The sequence below is a fragment of the Canis aureus genome, chromosome 19 (assembly GCF_053574225.1).
Source record: "Canis aureus isolate CA01 chromosome 19, VMU_Caureus_v.1.0, whole genome shotgun sequence".
Classification (NCBI taxonomy): Eukaryota; Metazoa; Chordata; class Mammalia; order Carnivora; family Canidae; genus Canis; species Canis aureus.
In genome coordinates, this window is record NC_135629.1 from 7018085 (window position 1) to 7041007 (window position 22923).

Consider the following 22923-nt stretch of genomic DNA (forward strand, 5'->3'; position numbering starts at 1 on the left):
CCTTATTTACTGCTAAAAACATGTTCTTCTCAACAATAAGAGGACAACCCAATTTGGGGCACCTGGCTGGCTCAGTCAGTGGAAGAAGCAACTCCCGATCTCAGGGCTGTGAGTTTAAGCCCCACCTTTTGTAAAGTGATTACTTAAAAATAAAATCTTTAGGGGCACCTGGTTGGCTTAGTTGGTTAAATGTCTGCCTTTGGCTCAGGTCATGATCCCAAGGTTCTGGGATCAAGCCCCACATTGGGTTCCCTATTCAGCGGGGAGCCTGCTTCTCCCTCTCCCTCTGCTGCTCCCCCTGCTTGTGCTTATTCTCTGTCAAATAAATCTTTTTAAAAAATTAAAAAAAATCTTTAAAACAAACCCAATTGTAAAATGGGCAGGAGATTTAAGTAGGCCATTTCTCCAAAATGGCCAAAAAATATAGAAAAAGATGCTCAAGATCATTAGTTAGCAGGGAAATCCAAGATACCACTTCAAACCTGACAGGATGGCTAAAATCAGAAATAGAGTAACAAGAGTTGCTGAGTGTGGGGAGCAGCTGGTCCCTTCCTGTGTTGATGGTGTGGCCGCTGTGGAAAGCAGCCCAGCACTTCCTTAAAATGCTGAATAGTTACCGTATGGCCCAACAATCCCACTCCTAGGTATCTACCCAAAAGAAATAAAAACCGTCCACACAACAACTTGTCCATGAGTATTCACAGTAGCATTATTCACAATAACCAAAAGAAGGAAACAATCCAAATGCCTGTCAACTGATGACAAAATAAAATATGGGTATCTACACGAGGCCATGTTATTTGGCTAGGACCAGGAACAAGGCACCAGCACACACATGGCAGATGAGTGAACTCCAAGGGTAGTATGCCAAGGGAAAGAAGCTGGACAAAGAAAGGCTACATACTATATGACTCCATTTCCAATCAGCATCCAAACAGGCAAAGCTGGAGGGCAGAAAGTAGAGGAGGGGCTGCCAGGGGCTGGAAGCAGCAGGGAGGAAATGGGCAGTGAAGGCAAACAGAGGTTTCTTTTTGGGAGGATAAAAATGTAAAATGAGACTGAAGTAATGGTTGCACAACTGTGAAAATACTAAAAACCACTGAACTACACACTTTTATCTCAATAAAGCTATTTTACCACACAAACATGTGACTCTGGGCACATTACTTGACTTCACTCTACCACAGTTTCCTTATCTGTAAATGAGAATGATCACTGGGTCTGAGAGAATTAGAAGCTAATTTACGTGAAGAGTTTCTAACAGTACACAGCACACATTAACTCTTCAGTATGAGTAAGCTCTTCCCCTGTCCCTCTGCAAAATTTAAGACTCCTGTGTTGTTATATGTCAGATATCTCAATAAAGCCAGGGGAAAAAAGAAGCTTGTGCTGGCTCCATGGAGCACATCCTATGTATCATACACTACGTAAAATGTGTTAGATGCATTATTCCATTTAATCCTCAAACAATCCTATTTTATAGATGAAAAAAAAAAAATAAAGGCTGAAAATATAAAAGGCAATCAGCCTAAGGGACAGCCACTACTAACTGCTGGTGTTGGAGCCAAAAGGCCAGTGCCATTAACACTTTCTCACACAGATGATCCCTGCCGAGTGGCCCCAATCACCCTGACAGTTGGCAGGAGCTGTTACCCATATTTTAAAGGAAAAGGCACATATTTTAAAAAAGAAGGCTACTTGACATGCCTAGGCTCCTGCAGTTAGGGGCTAGGACTCACTAGTTATTTTCACACTGGAGGCCAAGGGAGAAATTAAGAGTAGATAGAAGAAGGCCCCAAATCTAACTCCCCAGGTCCCACACCTAAGACCCCTAGTTGGACTTACTTAATGATTGGGTTCTCAAACTGCTTGGCACATCTCCACTGCCGGATGCAGGACAAGCAGTACGTGTGATTGCAGTTGGAGAGAATCCCAAATCTCCTCTCAGAAGCAGATGCCTTCTCAAGGACCACTTCCATGCAGATACTGCATACTTTATCCTGACTTGCTTGGAAGGCAAAGGCCTTTTCCATCTCGTGTTCGAATGTCGACATGCAGATCTGAAGTACAGAGAGAAAGGAGGGCAACGCTATTAGGCTGCTGGGGAGAGGCAAGAGCCAGGGAGCAACGGTGGCCACACTGCCACACCCAAGATCAGGAAGGCACGCACACCATGAATGCCTGAGGTGGAGCCCAGCAGCCCCTGGCTTCAAGACACAAAGCTCTCTCAGACCACAAAAAGAACTTCAAACATCACCTGCCCAGCCTCTTGTTTTCCTAGCATGCTATGGTCACCGCCAGTTTAGAGGACCAGCCTGGGATCAGAGTTCACAGAGCCTAGGACCCCCATTTCCAGGCTTTTCTGGGGCATTGTCTTCCCACTCTGATTTATACCAGTATCAGAAATGCTGAACAATCCTTAACTTAAAACACTAGGATGGTCGTTCAGAGTCAGAGGTAAGCAGCACCACTTCTCAAGAGAACAAGTCATTGGGCAGCCCGGGTGGCTCAGCGGTTTAGCACCGCCTTCAGCCCAGGGCATGATCCTGGAGACCCAGGATGGAGTCCCACATCGGGCTCCCTGTATGGAGCCTGCTTCTCCCTCTGCCTGTGTCTCTGCCTCTCTCTGTGTGTGTCTCTCTTGAATAGATAAATAAAATCTTAAAAAAAAAAAAAAAAGAACAAGCCATTTAATGAATGTATTCATTCAGTAAGTAGTTGCTGAATACCCCCCATGTGAGGCACTGTGTATCAGGCATGAGAGTCAATGCAGAGTCTGAAGCCCCAGGTTCTGCCCTGGGAAGCTCATGGTGGACACGGATGGGAGATAAACCAATACGTGCAGCACAAAAACCTCAGCACACCTGGGCGCAGAGGAAAGCTCTAATTTCGTGCTCTCCTGAACACCCCTAGGAAGGCAGTGGGAAGGAACAGACTCAGCCCTCAACACCCCATGGCCTGCTCACCGTCATAAGCTCTAACACTGTAGCTATGGGCTCCTTTCTATCTCTCTTACCCATCTTCACACTGAGCCTAGTGTGAGGCAGAGCCTCCAGAAATATTGCGGACCTGATGACCTGAAAGGTCCCTTCCAATACTTGGCTCCTCAAATTCTCCAGAACTCAGCCAGGCTGAACCTCAAGCATGAGGATATGTAAACATACGGAGGATGTGTATGTAATGCATCTCTCCTCTTTTATACACATACCCACCCATCCATCCATACTCTTGAGTTAGATTTGTTCTCTGAACTTTGCATTGCTTTGTTTCTGGTGCCTCTTCCCTTTTCCTTCATTCTAAATAATTAAAAACGGTCAAAATGACAACAGGGAAAAGGACTTGAAAATAGGGTTATGGGGTGCATGGGTGGTTCAGTTGGTTAAGCATCTGCCTTTGGCTCAGATCACGATCCTGGGGTCCTGGAATCAAACCCCACATGGGGCTCCCTGCTCAGTGGGGAGTTTGCTTCTTCCTCCTCCCCTGCCCTCCCCCTGGCTTGTGGTCTCTCACTCTGTCAAATAAATAAAATCTTTAAAAAAAAATAGGATTATAAATATGCCAGGTACATATTGCAGGTATTATTGGCAGAGGGATGCTTATAGGAACACCAACAATTTTGTCACTTAGTGTGTTTCAAATTTCTTAAAAATAAGTTCATGCAAAGGCTTGCAATTTTACCTTCTCATGAGCTTTCCTTTGCTCTGGGTCGAAGGGATGCAGGACTCGTAACCTACAGATTTCACACACTTCCCCATGCAGGTAGACACAAGCATCCCCAAACCGGCACTCCCCAGCAGCTGCATAGGGGCACAGCTGCTGTTCACTGCTGTAGGAGCTGCTGGCTTCTAAATCATCAAGGCCACTCCTGATCGCATCGAGGTAGGAATGCGGCTTCATTTCTGGGCTGTTCTGGAGATCACTGCAGCCTCCTGAATTACTCACCACACTTGGGCAAGTCTTTTCTTCAGCCATGCCAGAGAGATCTTAATACAAAACATAATAACACACACACAAGTGAAAACTGGCCCAAACTTTCTGGTAAGCAGTTAGTCAAAACCTAACAAATTAAGTAACCCTGACCTTGGGAATTCCACTCTTTGGATCATACAGAAAAAAAAACAGGCCAAGAGGGAAAAATAGAAGGAACAGTATAATGTTTATAATGATATTATTATGATTTTTTTTTTAAAAAAAAGGAAAAAACATAATTGGCAATACAGGAAATTAGCAAAACGGACCACGATCTATTTAAATGAAAGAACTATAAAGTTTCTATTTAAAAATGACAAATATGGAAATGTCAACCCATGGACCAGTTAACACTAAAAAATTAGTAATAATTTTTTTTAAACACCAAAATATACGTCAATGGGGATTTAGAATGAAGTCAATAAAATACAGCATTTTCCTTTATATTAGAAGTTATCTATCATTTTACAGTAAGCTAGAATGAAAATTTAGTGAGTCTTTGGGTCCTGAGGCCAGTGTGGAACTCCTCTATGGCATTCCCACCTCACACACTTCTGGCCTTTTTAGAAAGGACATTGGACTAGAACAATTACTTGTTTGCTTAGGATGGAATCTACCTATCTTATGTCACACAATTCCAAGAACCAGAAATCCTTTTACTCGTTGAGGACTAGCCAATAAAAATAACTTTTATGATTTGTAGTCCTACCACCTCCTCCCCAAACCCCGGTCCAAGGTACAAACCACTCCCGAAACCCCAATATTATCAGAGTTGCAACCTAAAATACCAAATACTGGCTAAGCATAATAACTAAGACTTTGAACTGACCTAGAAATAAAACAGTGAAACATGTACTTTATCAAAATATGTAGCTTTGAAATGAGCAGCCGGGTGCTTCTCAGAATTGGGGAAGCACCCCATGGCAGCCACACACTGACAAAAAGTCACTCTGTAGCTCTTGCCAGGCCAAATTTGGCAGTGACCCAGCCTGTAGGCCCAACGCATCACCTGCATGCTCAGCAGCCAAATGAAGCTGTTCTCAGGACAGTTCTGGGGTCTACACTTGAACAGCTGGGAGGGAGACTAGGTTAGGAGCCCTCTGACAAGGGAGGGCCAGAAAGAAGCATCACGAGCAAACAACACTGCTTTTCAAAAAGAGGCAATGAAATGACTCTGCTCACTCACTTCGGTCTCTAAGTACTAATGTTCTCTTCTCACGTTTCCCAGGCTCGTGTAAGTTAGTTTTCACAATAGATGCAGTGAGGTCGGAAGCAGAGTGAGGACTATGGAAACCCGGGGAGGACACACCGTGAGGCATGGTGCCCACAGCACCACCAGCTGCAGCAGAAGGCCTCGTGTGATCATATCTAAACAAAACACACAGAAAATGCATTATGGACACAGCACCTGCGCATGCCTCCCACACTTCTAGACGTGGACCATCTTTTCTTCTGTTCCATTTGTGGAGGTGGAAAATGAGAATCTTTTCCCACATGTTAAATGATAAAAGGCTTATCAATTGGTAAGAAATGCCTGGTGATTCTAAGAGAGTAGTAGGTACACTGCTGTCTATCATGTACACTTAAGTGTCCTAGGGGGATGTGAGTGGGACAGGCAAAATATCCCAGAACACAGAGAAATCCTGAGAATTCCAGCCAGATGTTGAAGTGAAATCTCTCCAAGCCAGTGTTCTTCTGGCAGAAGTCCCTGAAAAGTTAATGATGGCCAATGTAATAGCTGGAGACCAGTCTTCCTGGACTCTCCGGGGTACCCACTGGCATGGCAGGGCCAACTTCTACACCCTCCAGTCAGCACAGGAAAGAACATATAAGCTCTTCAGTATAAAAGCACCTGATCAGGTTTCTGGAATGTTTTCCTGTTTAGAATTTACAAAATTTCCCTACAGACACTGAGTGGGAAAAAGGCAGACTCTGTATGCATATAAATGTTCACTGCAGGGGCACTCACAGCAAAAAAAAAAAGAAAAAAAAAAAACCTGGAAACCACTTAACTTTCTTTCTTTCTTTCTTTTCTTTTTTTTTTTTTTTTTTTTTTAAGATTTTATTTATTTATTCATGAGAGACGGGGTGGGGGACACACGACATAGGCAGAGGGAGAAACAGGCTCCATGCAGGGAACTCGATGTGGGACTTGATCCCTGAACTCCAGGACCACGCCCTGAGCTGAAAGCAGAGCTTAACTGCTGAGCTATCCAGGCATCCCTATCACTTAACTTTCTGAGAGAGGAATAGTTAATAAGATGATGGCATGTTAACATCATGAAACATAAAATTACAAGTAGGAAATAAAGTAGCAGCTTAGGTAAAAGCTTGTGACATGTTAAGTGGGGGAAAAGGCAAGATATATATACTGTGGGTGCAATTTTTAAAAGTCTCATTAAGAAAAAAAGAAAATCTCATAAGAATAAGGCCTGAAAAGTGATTTTGAAAAATTAAAATTATGGTAATGAAACTTATATTTCAAAATGATCTGCTGTACTTTTTATTGTTAAATTACTTTCAAATTAAAATTTGCCTGGATGGCTCAGTTGGTTATGCAACTGAATCTTGATTTTGGCTCAGGTCATGATATCAGGGTCATGAGATTGAGCCCGAGTCAGGCTCTACGCTGGACATGGAGGCTGTTTAGGAATCTCTTCCTCCCCCTCTGCCCCTTACCCCTCTACACTCTCTCTCTAAAAAAAAAACTTAAAAAAAAAAAAAAATTCCCCTCATCGACACCCATGCTCCAAATGAAGGATCTGAGTTTCTGATAATATTTAATTTGATAGGACAGTTGGAAGCAGCTGTAGATCTTGCCTGCATCGAGTCCCATAGGCGCAGTAACCCTTCTGATAGTATTTGCAGATGGTGGATGGCTTGCTGTTTGCCAAGTCATGTGAAAACAGGCACTGGTTTCCTTCCCGACAGACACCATGCATAAAATACCTGGAGAGGCAAGCGGAGGCATAAAACTTTTAGAGACATTTTGCTTTACAAAATTACCATATTCTTGAATCTAGCATACAAATGCTTATTATATATGTATTATGTATCAAGGCTCTATTAGGCCCTGGAGATAAACATATTTCCTTGATTCTAAAACAGTGATGGGTGGCTCAGTGCTTTAGCGCCACCTTCGGCCCAGGACCTGATCCTGGGGACCCGGGATCGAGTCCCACGTCGGGCTCCCTACATGGAGCCTGCTTCTCCCTCTGCCTGGGTCTCTGCCTCTCTCCCTCTGTGTCTCTCATGAATAAATAAATAAAATCTTTAAAAAATAAAAATAAAACATAATAGTGATTTTTGATGCACCACAACTAATTCAATGACCGTTTTCTGGAAGAAAAATAATGCCATAAATTTGTTTTAAGATATACCCTCTTGATTTGAGATGTTACATATGTAAATGTGAGACTCAAAACTGAGAGAATACTCTGAAAAACTGTTCTCTCTGTTCTCATGGAGTTTAAAGGGTATGGCTGTATATGGATCAGAGACCTGGGCCCAAGATCCAGCAAGTCACAAAACAAACCTCACTACCTTCATCCATAAAATGAAAATAACACTATCTACTTTACTGGGTTGTAGCAAGGATCAAATTAGAAAATGCAGCACAAAAGATACATATATAAGAATGTTCCACTGCAATGTCTAGTACAGGTTCTCATGAAATAACTGGGAGGTTTTATAATTCTGTCCAGCGAGAGTACAGAGACCTGGCTGAAAACTCAGAGCAAACAGTAGAGTGATCTCAAAGGCACATGCCTTGGTACTAGGTGTAAAGAGACCGAACGAGGATTTTAGACCCGCCCTAACAAAGCTTAAAAGCAAGTTTCAAAAGGACAGAGCTGATAGCGAATAACTGTCAGCCAAAACATACTTTAACATCTTTGAAGGAAGACAATAAAATACAAATGCTCAAAAACATTCACACTGGCATCCAGTAAAAAAATAAGCAGCTATGCCAAAAGCAGACAAATGTGACCCATGACCAGGAGAAAAATTAGTAAGTTATAGGAATGACAGATGATGGAATCAGTAGATAGGACTTTAAAAACAGCTACTATAAATATGTTCAATTATGCTGAGTATGAAGAGAATTAGAAAATATAAACCAAATGGAACTTTCAGAAATGAAAAGTGCAATATCTGAAATGAAGATTTCACTAGACACACTTACTGTAAATTAGACAGGATGAAAGAAAATCTCAGAAGACCTGAAGACACAGCAATAGAAACTATTCAAACTGAAGAGGAGAGGAAAAAAAAAGAACAGATTTTTGCTTTTAGCTGTGAAGGAGCATAGAACCTGCCCTCCAATGTAAAAAAGCTAGCTAACAGAACAAAATATATGAAACAAGTGCAACAAGGGAAAGCCTGGCTTTCTTCTGGGAGGCGTACCCTGGATCTCAGTGCAAGGAGGTGAGTCCTGAGCAGAGCACAGCAGTCTTGCTGGGCTGAAGAGACAGAGAATAGAGTTCAAGGAGTTGGAGGGAAGCTCTTTAAAGAGCTTGTAAATAGTGATACACACATGAAGCTGACTTTTGATAAGCCTGTCTGGGTAATTCAATGGGGGAAAAGAATAATATTTTCAAATACAAAAGATGGACATAGTACCTACATGGAAAAAAAAAAAAAGGAAGTTCAAATATTATGTGTCTGCTGATGTGACCCAATATGAATTAAGTATACAACATAGCCTGTGATACATTCTAGCCAAAAACATTGAACTCGAATCCAACAAAACTCCAGATCTAACTCCTACAAAACTCCAGATCTAACTCCTACTTTATAGGAAATACAGGTGATTGGGAACAAGCTCAAAGCCATAAGGAGAAAGCAACCAGATAAATATAAAAAGAAGAGGTGGTATGGACCAGGGGTTTCTTTAACAAGTGTCATGGAAGGTAGGCAAGGGGAACAGGACTCTGAAAAAAAGATTGGTGTTTTTTTAGACTTAAATTTACCATTATGACTCAACAATTTCACTCCTATTTACTCAAGAAAAATAAAAACATACATTCATACAAATACTTGTAAATGGATGTTCGTAGAAGTATCATTCATAATGGCCAGAAAGTGACAAGTTACATAATTCCTTCAACTGGTGAATGGGTAAGTAAAACATAATATATCCATAAAATGGGGTATTATTTGGCAATAGAAAGGAATGAAGTACTGATGTGTGCTGTAACACAGACAAACCTCAAACACATTAAGCGAAATGACCCAGACACAAAATACCACATTTTGAGTGATTCCATTTAAATACAGGATCAAAAAAAGGGGCAGAGGCACCTGGCTGGCTCAGTCAGTAGAGCACACGACTCTTGATCTTGGGGTCATGGGTTCAAGCCCCAAGGTGGGTATAGAGCTTACACTAAAAAGGCAGGGGTGGGGGTGGGGGGACAAATCCGTAGGAACAAAAAGTAGATAAATGGTTCCCTAGGTTGGGAGAAGGGGTAATGAGGAATGAATGACTGCGAATGAGCACAAGAGGTCATTTTGGGGGTGATGAAAATGTTCTTAAATTTAATTATGGTATTGCACAACTTTAACTTGACGAAAAATCTTTGGCTTGTATGCTTAAAATGAGCAAATTTTGTAGTATGTAAATTCTACTTTCATAAAGCTGTTGAGAAAAATTTAGGGGTGCCTGGGTGGCTCACTCGTTAAGTGTCCAACTTGATTTCAGCTCAGGTCATGATCTCAGGGTTGTGAGATCAAGCCCCACTGGCTCCGAGCTCATCAGGGAGTCTTTTTCTCTCTCTCTCTCTCTGCCCTCCTCTTGCTAGTGTGAGCTCTCTCTTTAATGAATAAATCTTAAAAAAAAAAAAAAAAAAAATTAAAAAGGAAGGAGCTGGGATCCCTGGGTGGCGCAGTGGTTTGGCGCCTGCCTTTGGCCCAGGGCGCGATCCTGGAGACCCGGGGTCGAATCCCACGTCGGGCTCCCGGTGCATGGAGCCTGCTTCTCCCTCTGCCTGTGTCTCTGCCTCTCTCTCTCTCTCTGTGTGTGACTATCATGAATAAATAAATTTAAAAAGAAAAAAATTAAAAAAAAAAAAAGGAAGGAGCTGTGCTAGGTTAGTAGAAATTACATAAAGTATGTAATAACCAGATGCAATATTTAGTCTAGGATTATGATTTTTTTTAAGATTTTATTTATTTATTCATAAGAGACAGAGAGAGAGAGAGAGAGAGAAAAAGAGAGGCAGAGACAAAGGCAGAGGGAGAAGCAGGCTCCATGCAGGGAGCCCGAGGTGGGACTCCATCCCAAGACTCCAGGATCACACCCTGAGCTGAAGGCAGATGCACCCAACTACTGAGCTATCCAGGTGTCCCTTAGTCTAGGATTATATCTTGGTTTGAACAAACCAGATATAAAGGCATTTTTGGGGATCCCTGGGTGGCGCAGCGGTTTGGCACCTGCCTTTGGTCCAGGGCGTGATCCTGGAGACCCGGGATCGAATCCCACATCGGGCTCCCGGTGCATGGAGCCTGCTTCTCCCTTTGCCTGTGTCTCTGCCTCTCTCTCTCTCTCTGTGACTATCATAAATAAATAAAAAATTAAAAAAAAAAAATAAAGGCATTTTTGGAACAAATCAGGGTGAACTGGGTATTAGGTAAAATGACATGGGAAGTTGAAGATTAACTGGAAGAAGGAGATTATAAAACACCATTTACAGTAAAATGGTGCAGTCACTATGGAAAACAGTATAGTGGTTCCTCAAAGAATTAAAAATAGAATTATCATATGACCCAGCAATTCCACTTTCGGATACAAAAAAAAACCCCAAAAGCAAGGACTCAAGTATTTGTATACCCATATTCCTAGCAGCATTATTCCAGTAGCCAGAAGGAAGGAACAATCCAAGTGTCTATCGATGGATTAATGGAGAAATAAAATGTAGCACATACATACAATGAATTATTATTCTGCTTTATAAAGGAAGGAAACTGACACATTCTACAGCATGATGAATTTTGAGGACACTGTGCTAAGTAAAATAAGTCAGACACCAAAGGACATATACTGTATGATCCCACTTACATGAGATGAGGTTCCTATAATAGTTAGATTCCCAGAGACAGAAGCAGCATGGTGGCTGCCAGGGGCTGGGATGAGGAGGGATGGGGAGTGGGGAGTTAGTGTTTAATGGGGACAGAGTTTCAGCTTGAAAAGATGAAAAAGTTCTGGAGACGGATGGTAGTGATGGTTCCACAACAGTGTGAATATATTTAATACTCCTGAATTGTACACTTAAAAATGGTTAAGATGATAAACTCATGTATATTTTACCACAATTAAAAATTTTGAAAATAACACACAGTACATTCTCATTTTGGAAAAATCAATTTTTAAAAATACACATACATACATGAGTTTTAAAAATCTACAAATATATAATTGCACATTATGAGAGGCAATCCTTATGAGTAAGGTATATAGTAATTTTATTTTTGCAGAGCTGTATTTTTTAAATTTATTTATTTATTTATTTATTTATTTATTTATTTATTTATTTATTTATTTATTTAACAGACAGACAGAGCATAAGTGGGGACAGAGGGAGAAGCAGACTCCCTGCTGAGCAGGGAGCCCAATGTGGGGATTGGATCTCAAAACCCTGGGATCATGACTTGAGCCACAGGCAGATGCTTAACCAACTGAGCTACTCAGGCGCCCCGCTGATGTGTACATTTCTAACATTTCCACCATGAACGTACACTGCTTTTATAATAAATGGTTATTTTAGTTTAAAAAAAATAAATACATACTGGTGAGGGTAAAAAGGTAAATAAAAATGCATAGTTCAGTATCTATCTCACAATAGGTACCCCCAAAAGTTCGGCTGTTATTAAGGTGCAGTAAAGCACAATGACAATTAAGCTGACAGTTACAAAAGTGACCTGTGCCTTATCACAAAGCATGCAGATTGCTGAGGAAACACATACCATGAACTGAGACAGGGCAACATCCCAGAGGATGTCAGGCTGAAGCACAGTCTGCAAAGTAGTGGGGGTACCAATGGGAGAGAGGAAAGAGAAGATAGCAAGAAAAATGCACAGAAGGGAGGCTGTGAGGGGCTGCAAACAGGCCTGTCGAGAGACAAGGCTGGAATATCATTTAATTGTGCTTCAAGTTACCCTGGTGTCAGGGGAAATTCTGATGAGTGCATCTGAAAATGAGAGATAACAAAAGGGCCTGGAGTCAAGTCAACTTAGGAAATGGCACAGTCTAATCTTCTCAGAGATTTACAACAGACAGTAGCAGAGGAAAGGTTCTAAGCATCCTGTCGTACAGAAAACTGTCCACAAGCTTTATTTATTGTGCTTTACAGATACTGCATTTTATAAACTGAAGGTTTGTTGCAACACACATGTTTACACACATGTCTCTGTGTCACATTTTGGTAATTCTTGCAATACTTTAAGCTTTTTCATTATTATTATATTTGTTATGGTGATCTGTAATCCATTATCTTTGATGTTACTATTGTAATTGTTTTGGGGTACCATGAACCATGTCCATATAAGATGGAGAATTTAATCAATAAATGTATGTGTTCTGACTGCTACACCACTCTCTCCCTCTCCTTGGGTGGCTCCCCATTCCCTGACACACAATATTGAAATCAGGCCAATAATCCTACAGTGGCCTCTAACTGTTTGAGTGAAACAAAGAGTCACACGTCTCTCACTTTACATTAAAAGCCAAGTATGTATGATTCATATTAGTGAGGAAGGTATGTCAAAAACTGAGACCAAAAGCTAAGCCTCTTGCACCAAACAGTTAGCCAAGTGGTGGATGCAAAAGAAAAGTTCTTGAAGGAAATTAAAAGTGCTACTTCAGTGAAAATACAAATGATAAGAAAGTGTGACAACCTGGGCAGCCTGGGTGGCTCAGCAATTTAGCGCTGCCTTCAGCCCAGGGTGTGATCCTGGAGACCTGGGATGGAGTCCCACATCAGGTTCCCAGCATGGAGCCTGCTTCTCCCTCTGCCTGTGTCTCTGCCTCTGTGTGTGTGTGTGTGTCTCATGAATAAATAAATAAAATCTTTAAAAAAAAAAAGAAAAGTGTGACAACCTAAATGCTAATTTGGAGAAGGTTTTAGTGGTCTGGAGAGAGGACAACACAACCCACCAGCACTTAATGCCAAAGCCTAATGGAGAGCAAGGTCCAAACTCTCTTTAATTCTGTAAAGACTGAGACAGGTGAGCAAGCTGCAGAAAAGAAGTCTGAAGCTAGTAGACATGGTTCATGAGGGTTAAGGAAGAAGCCATCTTCATAACATAAAAGTGCAAAGCGAAGTACCAAGTGCTGATATAGAAGCTGCAGCAAATCATCCAGATCTAGCTGAGATCATTAAATGAAGGTGTCTATACTACTTCCAATGCAGATGAAACAGCCAGCCTTCTGTTGGAAGACGACGACATCTAGGACTTTCATAGCTACAGAAGAGAAGTCAATGCCTAGCTTCAAAGCTTCAAAGGACAGGCTGACTCTCTTGTTAGAACCTAATACAGCTGGTGACTTTAAGTTGAAGCCAGTGCTCAATTTACTATTTGAAAGTCCCAGTGCCCTTAGGAATTATGCTAAATCTCCTCTGCCTGTGCTCTATAAATGAAACAGCAAAGCCCGAATGACAACACATCTGTTTACTATGTGGTCTATGGTTTCAGTCTATTGTTGAGACCTACTGCTCAGAAAAAAACGATTCCTTTCAAAATACTATTGCTTACTGACAAAGAACCTGGTCACCCAAGAATTTTAGTGGGAGATGTGTAAGATTAATGTTGTTTTCATGCCTGCTACAACATCCATTCTGCAGCCCAGGGGTCAGGGAGTGATTTCAACTTTCAATTCTAAGAAATACATTATGTAAATCTGTAACGGCCATCTGCCATAGACAGTGACTCCTCTGATGAATCTGAGCAGAGTCCATTGAGAACCTTCCAGTAATGATGCCCCATTCTAGATTCCATTAACAACATTTGTGATTTATGAGAAGTCAAAGTATCAACATTAATAGGAATCTGGAAGAAGCTGATTCTGACTCTCACGGAGAACTTCAAGGGGCTCAGGACTTCCCTGGAGGGAACAACTGCAGACGTGACAAGAGCAAAAGACCTATAATCAGAGGTAGACCATGAAGACGTGACTGAACTGCTGTGACCTCATGATAAAACTAGAATGGATGAGGAGTTGCTTCTTATGGATGAGCAAAGAAAGTGGTTTTGTGACATCTCCTTGGTGAAGATGCTTAAAAACTGCTGAAATGACAAAAAAGATTTACAATATGACATAAAGTTAGTTGATAAAGTAGCAGAGTTTGAGAGGATGGACTCCAATTTTTAAAGAAGTTCTACTGCAGGTGAAATGCTATCAAACAGCATCACATGCTACAGAAAAATTGTTTATGAAAAAGAGGTCAGTGTGGCAGACCTCGTTGTCTTCTTTTAAGAAACTGCTGCAGCCACGCCAGCCTTTAGCAACTACTATGGCGATCAGTCAGTAGTCATCAGCATTGAGGCAACACTGTCCACTAGCAAAAAGATTACAACTCGCTGAAAGCTCAGATGATGGTTAGAATTTAGCAAGAAAGTATTTTCAAATTAAGTTATGTGCATGGTTTTAGATATAATGCTATTGCACACTTAACAGACTACAGTATAAACATAACTTTTATAATGCACTGGGAAACCAAAAAGTTCATTTGATTCACTTTATTGCAAAATTTGCTATATTGCATTGGCCTGGTACTGAACATGCACTATTTCTGAAGCATGCCTACATGGTTATTACACATACCCTTCCCCAGGCTTTTTTCAGAAAAAGCCACTTGAGTTGCAGGGTGGAAGACAGATTTGGAGAGGGCTGAAAATGAAGGGGAGGAGACTGTTAGGAGGTTGCTTTGTAAAGGAGCTTTATCTGTGAACCCATGTTTTAACTTATTTTCAAAAGACTTTTATGGAAAATTTCAAACATATACAGAAATAAACTAAAGGGCAGAATGAACTCTCAAGACGTCCCAGGCTGAGGCTCAAAGAGGAGAGATGACTTACATACAGAAGGTCAAACTGCTAGGGAAGGGACCCCAACTCTGGTCTTCCCAGATAGCTCTGAGCTTCTCCCACCACAGCTGACTTCCCTGTCACTCTGCCTTTGCCCTTAGTGTGGCTCCTGTCAAAACACTGTACCCCATCTTTCACTGCACTGAACTGTTATAAGCCGCCTTCCTTCATGGACCAGACTTCTCACCCTCCAGGCTACTGTGCACTTTCCCTTCTTCAATGCAGAAGACTGACTAGTGGCAGCCATACACTATGGTGCTTCCCAGTTGGAGGCCTTTGACCCAAGAGGGCTAGTGCTCTTAAACACACAGTTGGGAACATCTGGTCTCTAATGAAGAAACATGGGAACAACTTCAGAAAGGCGTATCTGGAACATAACTAAATGCAAATGAACATAGAAAGCCTAAACCTAACCAATTACATGGCTCTGCCTATTGGAAATAGGCTTGGCAACAGAAGGCAGGCAATGGTCTCTAAGGTAAGTCAGAAAGGCTCAAGAGGCCCAGACTGCCCTTTCCAGAGGAAGGATGCCAGAGAACACAAATGACAATTCATGCTGCACATCAGCTTCTGTGATGGCCCTGGAGGCTGCCTCAGCTGGAGGCCACAAGATTTGAAGACCTTCAAACCCTCCTTACTCATTAAACATAATTCCAATTTTCCTCACCTGTTCATCTGCCCAAAAGCAGAGAAAGTATTGACAAGGTCCACCTAACAGTTTCTTTTCTCTAAGGAAAATTAGAAAAGGGTATCTAGTTTTTAGGTTTCTCTTGAGTTAAGCTAGCAGAGCCACCTCTAAGTACATTAAGAGAATCAAATTTCTGAACCTACAAAGATGGGAACAGGACCCTGCAACTTAGTGACTATACAGAGGTGCCATCCCATGGCGTTCTTCCTAGGTGATCAGCTAGGTTTTTCTCAGCAACACTCCGTCAGGGTCTTCCACGAGATCAGAGGCTATACAGTAACTTGTTTTAAGGCAGCTGCAGGTGAACTTGGAAAAAAAAAAAAAAAAACACACAGCATAGAACCTGACAAATTATACAAAAGAGTATTTTTTTATTAGAAAGGAACTTAAAAAAATAAGGCCTATATCAAAAGGATTTTTTATTCACAGTACCGACTTTAGTGCACAGGAAAGAGTTAACCAGCAGGTCTGAGCCTGCTATCCTTAGAAAAGCCTATTTACAAACTGGCCTCTGCCTAGTATCTGCAACTTGACTGGTAAAATGTCTGCTACATGGTTAGAAAATTTCCCTAAGTGATAAGAATGGCTCACTGTGCTTAAACTCTACAATGTGGTTTATGCTGAACATCTGCTTTCCTTCTGGGAATCTGGAATTTTGGTAGATCCTAGGCAGAGAGTGACCAGCCTAGGCACTGAATCTCTGCACATGTTGCTGCATTTTTGTTGTTGGGGGAAGAGTATGTTGGGTGACCTTTTATGGGAAGGAGTGAAGGCAGGATGTCTGAGCACAGGTTCCTCCAGATGCTTGCTACCTGTGCCTTTTTCCCATATGATCTAGCCCTGACTTCTTGCGATACCACTGTAGTAAATCTAAGCGTTCAGTACAATTATATGTGCTGAGTCCTGTGGAGTCTTTCTAGCCAATCTCTGGATGGAGGGGTGGTCTTGTGGAACCTGGACACAAAAGTACATTACACTTTAAAGAGTTTAACAATTCTTTTGAGAAATGCTATAAAACTGCATTATTTCAGTAGTCCTTAAATATGGCAATTTGTGAAGCTATAGAAGTTAAAAAAAATTCAGCACCAAGAGCCAACTCTGAATGACAAAGAGGGATCAGGATTAGTAAACTTATAAATACTGGAAGAGAACAGGCTCAAAGTGGCTATATGAACAGCTCCACAAAAGTAAGATCTAATAAATACTTCATTATAGTTTATTTTAGGGAAACTAAACAAGAAGAGTTCCTTAAAAAGGGGGGGGGGGTGAGTGGAGGTAGGAGACAACTAGAGGTTCTTTACCAAATACTATTTGTTAACCAGGCATGAAAGAGGACAGATTCTTAGCGGTGATCCTACAAGGGTGCCTGTTATAATTCTACGGCCTCCCAGAAGTCCTTTTCAGACAACCTGCCTTTCAAACTCTACTATCTTTCTCATTAAGAAAACAAATATATATATATATAAAAAAGAAAAGAAAACAAATATATAACCATCAACTAGAGCTTCTAGTTAGTTTTGTCACCTATAAACTGGTGACTTCATGCAAGTGATTAATCACTTCTGTAAATGATTAAGCTGAGATTTAAACAGCTTCAAAAATAACCTCTAGACCACCATCAGTGCCTTCAAGAAAGGGGAGCATGAAACAAGCGTTATGTAAGAGATGAAGCCAGCCCAGTCCTATTTTTGTAGCATATGTCATCATTTCCACTCCCCAGTGACAAACACAAAACTAGCTTGAACATATCCTGCTTGTCCTTTGCGGCAGCTTGTCAACTGCTTAGAGCTATCCCTCCCCATCTATGTTATATTAAGCTTAATCCAGGCCTATTTCATATTGTACCCTGTAATGAACTTCTTAACAGCTCAATCTTCCTGATGGTCAAGCCATCCCTTATATCTTTCTAGAAGACAGAGACATGAATTGGGGTGGGGAGTGGGGGGCAGGTAGTATGAGGGGAAGTGTATTGCAGAGTAGGAATATTTCTGGGGGACATTCCAAAAGGGTGTGTTATACTGGGTGACCCCAAAGGGCCGTTTCAGACAGTGTGGCTATTATATGTTGCAAAGGACACTGGGTTCACTTTAAGCCACAGAACCACTAGCAGCTCAAACTGCAGCTGAGGGCTGAGTCAAACAAAATCAATCTAGTTTCTTACCTTTCAACAGTGCTTAACTCTAGCAAAAACGCTTCTGCAAATTGTATCTGACTATATGGGTAATTTGCATTCTCATTCTCAGTGTCACTTTTCTTTACATATTTTCAGACTTAAATTCTATGGCTGTACTGCATGCAGATCTACTGAGGGGGAAAAGGGTTAATGCTGGGCCCAGTGGTAGACCTGAAATAAATATGAGAGGTAAGGCTGAGGTACAGTGTAGTGGTTAACACTCTGAAATCAGAGAACTTGCTATGTGACCTCAAGCAAGTTATTTAAATTTTCAATTTTCCCATCCATAATATAATAATTGTACTTCATAGACTGCTGTCACAGACTACTCTAAAGTTTGGCTGAGACAATGCATGCAAGTGCTTAGCCTACTACACCAAAAGTATGCTCATCTGTTGTTACTGTCTAATCGGTTAACCAACCCTGCTCGTTAGGTATTACCTTGTTCATTTTACAGATGAGGAAGTTGTGGCACAGGTGGTACCAGGATCAGAATCCAGAACTGCCCAACTCCAGAACTCAAGCTCTTCTACCACTTACTAGCTGATAGGGTCCTTTATGTCTTGTGACTTCCAAAGAATTAAAAGCTCTAAGCTTGATGCTCCTAAGGAAACAAATCCTACATCTTCACCTAGTGATGATAAGACAAAAGGACCTCTAGCACAAGAGGAAGAAAAGAAAGTGTTACTAAGCTATCATAAAGGCCTGCATCAGGGCTTTGAAAACAGATTGGAAGACTCGGGGAAGTAGTCAGCAAGAAGAACCAGCAAAAAATAATCGCCAACTTGAGATCTGGGTTAGAATGACATGCTGAGAAATCGAGAGAACAGACTGACAGCACAACTGTGTAAGCAGCCACTCTTGCCATTCCACGCAATAAACATATGAAATGTCTTTGTCATTAAACTTGCAAAACCTAGCGTTTCGTATCTAACTATTGGAGAGACATCTGTGTATCAGAATAGAAGCAAAACTATAACATTTTGTGCTATTTTTTTTTTTAATTTATTTATGATAGTCACAGAGAGAGAGAGAGAGAGAGGCAGAGACACAGGCAGAGGGAGAAGCAGGCTCCCATGCACCGGGAGTCTGATGTGGGATTCAATCCCGGGTCTCCAGGATTGTGCCCTGGGCCAAAGGCAGGCGCCAAACCGCTGCGCCACCCAGGATCCCTGTGCTGCTATTAATATTAAGTATGTACATCACATCCCGCAGCCAGGAAAACAAGCAAAAAACACTGCACCCTCAGATAAATCAGAAACATCTGAGCACCCCATTAAAATCCAGTCCCCAAAATAAACTGTATCTTGAACATTTCCTTTGAGTTATCAATGTCTGGAGATAAGACTTTAGTGAAAAAGATCATAGAGTAAGAAGCTTTTCCACCATGAAATACTAATATAAACTTGATATTCTAGGTAATATTGCTGTTTTTTCATTTAAATGTGTTCTGTGGGGATGCCTGGGTGGCTCAGCGTTGAGCACCTGCCTCTGGCCCACGGCGGGATCCTGGAATCCCGGGATCAAGTTCCATATCAGGCTCCCTGCATGGAGCCTGCTTCTCTCTCTGCCTATGTCTCTGCCTCTCATGAATAAGTAAGTAAAATCTTAAAAAAAAAAAAAAAAAAAAAAAAAGTGTTTTTCAGCTCAGGTCGTGATCTCGGCATCCAGGGATCCAGCGCCATGTTGGATCTCAGCAAGGAGTCTGCTCCAGATTCTCTCCCTCAGCCCTTTCCCCAGCTTGTGCACATGGGTACTCTCTCTCAAATAAATCAGTCTTAAAAAAAAAAAAAAAAAGTGTTCTGTTTTTTATTTAGTGAGGCAATCCTTGTGAAATTTGACTCCTTCACACCCTTTTGCAAGTAAACTTCTTTTACTTTCTATGGTTTTGCACACATTTTCCTTTCATATGCACATGTGAAGAGCTTTAAAAATTCCTGCAGTGAAGAAACTTTGGCAACTCCCAAATTTATTTGGAGGCCATCCAGTCAAAGTATAGACACTGATGCCACACGTTGGCCACTTAGAAGCTGAATGACCTGGAGCAATCACTTCAGTGCTGAGCCTCAGTTTCACAATCTGTGGAACAGTGAGGATTACTGGGTTACACGTGAAATGGCTGGAGCACTCAGTACATTGTACGGGCCCCACCAAACAACAGTACTTAAACAGAAGTAATGATCCCTTTGCAACATTCCAACCCAATCTTGACTTTATGTGCAACAACATCCTGCAGGAGTCCCCCTTTTTGGGAACCACTGATTTAAAAGTTTTCAGGTTACGCCATCTCCCAATGCAGAAAGAGAAAGCCAAAATGATCCTGATTTAAGTTTTTGTTTCTGCATTTAGATATGAAGTCTCAAGTCCTTCTGAACATAAGATTTATTGTCTGTAAAACTAGATAGCACACAAGAGTTGAGATTCACTTATAAAGCATCACCAAAATGTGTGCTCTTCTTTTGTGGACACATTTTAAGAGGAGTAACCAGAATTTACTATACAATTACTCAGAACACTTGCTTCATACAAATAAAAATGATCACACACACACACACACAAAGATCACACGTAGGTCTTCACAAAAGATCTTCTAGCACAAAAATAACCTAGTGAGGGGGATCCCTGGGTGGCTCAGTGGTTGCGCTGCCGTCGGCTCAGGGCATGAACCTGGAGACCCGGGATCGAGTCCCACATCGGGCTCCCTGCGTGGAGCCTGCTTCTCCCTCTGCCTGTGTCTCTGCCTCTGTGTGTGTCTCTCATGAACAAATAATTTTTTTAAAATTTTCAACCCCCCCCTAAATAAAGTATTAAAAAAAAAAAAACCTAGTGAAATTACTTTCTATAGACACTAAGTGCAAATTCCTGACAACTGCTTCCTATAGGCCACCGGGGCTTTGGATAAACTGAACAGTTAATATATGCTAATACTAACAGAGAACTTTCTACATAGTCCCTTCTCAATTATTCATGCTAATCAAGAGAAGTAACCACATAGATGATAAACTGTTTATTACATAATCAAACCATACGACTGGGGTTTTGGGGGGGGGAGGGGCAATGTTTCCCACACAGGTTTTACCGAAACCGATTAATTGTTAAAATAAAACGTGTACTCTCCAAGTAGCATCAGTTCCGTAAGACTAGGAACCCAGTAGGGAGGAGCCACAGGTTCGCGAGGGACGGGGGTGTTACACAACCAGGCTCTTATTGCCTCGCAGCAGTCACGGTGCGGCCTCCGGCTCTGGATTTTCTACCGCCTGCATCCGTCGTCGCGGTATTTCTCCTCGTCAATGGCTGTCTCGCTAAGAGTATCGCTTAATTTCTTTCCGTCTGGACGTCCTGCACTGTAAAGGGGCATCCTATCTGCCCGGCAGCCGTGCCAAGTGCGGCGACAACGCGTACCGAGCACCTGGAAACAGGCTCGCAACGAACGCCACCCGCCATGATCATCTCCCGCACCGAATCCTCGCTTGCCGACTCCCCGCACGAGCAGGCGGCACCGGAGTTCCAAAACCTCCCGGGGAACAAGCCCACCTCGGGCCCCAGCTCCTTCGGGGCCCTTGGTCATCGGTCGACGACCACTCCCTGCGCGGCGTCCCCGTCTGCAAACGGCCACTGAGCTTCCCCTTCCCCGGCCCCCATCTCCCCTTCCCGCTGAACTCCAAGCCCCGGAGCCCCGCCCCCGCGCCCGCGCCCGCCCCCGCCGCGGGCCCCAGCGCCGCGCACGCCCCGCCGGCCCCCAGGCCCCCCGGCCCCCAGGCCCCCGCGCCCGCGCCGCCCGCGGATCTCCGCCCCAACACGCCGCCCCCCGCAGGCCGGCCGCCCGGGTCCCGCCGCAGCGCGCCGCGACCCGCTGGGCAACTTGGCGAGAATCCGCTCCAGCCTCAGTTTCCCTGGCGGGGAAGCGGGGTGCGCTGGCTGCCCAAGGCCGCCCAAGGCCCGGCGCGGAGCGGGGGGCTGTGCCGAGCGGGCGAGGGGAAGCCAAGGGGCCCGGCCGCCCCCGGCGCCGCGCACTGACCTGCAAGTGACCTGCTTGGTGCTCATGGTGGTCGGGCGTGAGGGCCCCCGCGTCCCAGCCTCGTCCAGCGCTCGCCGCCGTCGCCGCCTCGGCGTCGGCCCTGCCCATCCCGCGCGGCCGCGTCACGCCGGCGCGCGCCGCCCCTCCCGTGTGGCACCGTGTAGCGCCGGCGGGAAACCTGGTCGCCGTCATAATTGGTTCCGCCTGGGGGGCTGAGGCCCGGCCGGCCCCGCAGCCCCGCGCTCGGGGTCGGGCGTTTCCGAGGCCCCCGGGCGGCGCCTGCCTGGCGGGCACCCGAGTCCCCGCAGTCTTTATCCCTGTGGGGGTCCCTACGCGCCGCCCCGGTCGGGTCCTCACGGACGCCTCACTCCTCTCCCGCCTCTCCCAGACCTGCGAATCCAAACTTGCAGCCTTGAGCCCGTTTCTCAGGCTCGCCCCCGCTGCTCCCCGCAGACCTCGCCTCCCCCTTAAGGAATTCCGTGGCTCGCTCGCAGTTTGATCTTTTCCAAGGTCTCCCACTCCCAAGTTTTAGTTCATTTTACACCCCCCCCCCCGCCCCCGGCATTCTTCTGCTGTTCGTCTTCCATTTCCTATGGTGGATACCCAAAAAGCTACGTGGGACCTTCCCTCTGCTCCTCTACATCCTTTAGGTCTGCTCCACCCCTCCCTCCCGTGCGCCAGCTCGGCGTCCCCCGTCTCCCGGTTCCACCGCAAGCAGCCATCCCTTCTAGCCTAGGCCCAGGAGGTCACACAGCCTCTTACCTGGTTGTCCTGCTTCTGCTCCCGCCCTCTTCCAATAGGTTTTTGCTCAAGACGTATTTATATTTTTCTTGTAACAAGACGTATTTTTAAAATAAATTAATCATGAGAGACACACACACATACACACAGAGAAGCAGAAACACAGGCAGAGGGAGAACCAGGCTCCCTGCAAGAAGCCTGGTGCAGGCCTCGATCCCAGGACCCCGGGATCAGGACCTGAGCTGAAGGCAGATG

General features: G+C 43.5%; 1 protein-coding gene across 2 annotated transcripts in view; it reads right to left on the reverse strand.

The window, feature by feature from the left end:
- Nucleotides 1–22081, reverse strand: part of MKRN2 (makorin ring finger protein 2) — a 30016-nt gene extending 7935 nt beyond the window's left edge. The window contains exons 1-6 of one of the 2 annotated variants that reach the window (XM_077857771.1): nt 21928–22081; nt 21023–21253; nt 6790–6918; nt 5156–5337; nt 3679–3983; nt 1846–2060 (exon numbers count right to left, since the gene is read on the reverse strand). In XM_077857771.1, coding sequence (XP_077713897.1) covers nt 1846–2060; nt 3679–3983; nt 5156–5337; nt 6790–6918; nt 21023–21036 — 845 coding nt within the window. In that variant the 5' untranslated portion in view covers nt 21037–21253; nt 21928–22081. The remainder of the gene's footprint in view (nt 1–1845; nt 2061–3678; nt 3984–5155; nt 5338–6789; nt 6919–21022; nt 21254–21927) is intronic. The other variant, XM_077857770.1, reaches the window with a different exon arrangement.
- Between the last annotated feature and the right edge of the window lie 842 nt (nt 22082–22923).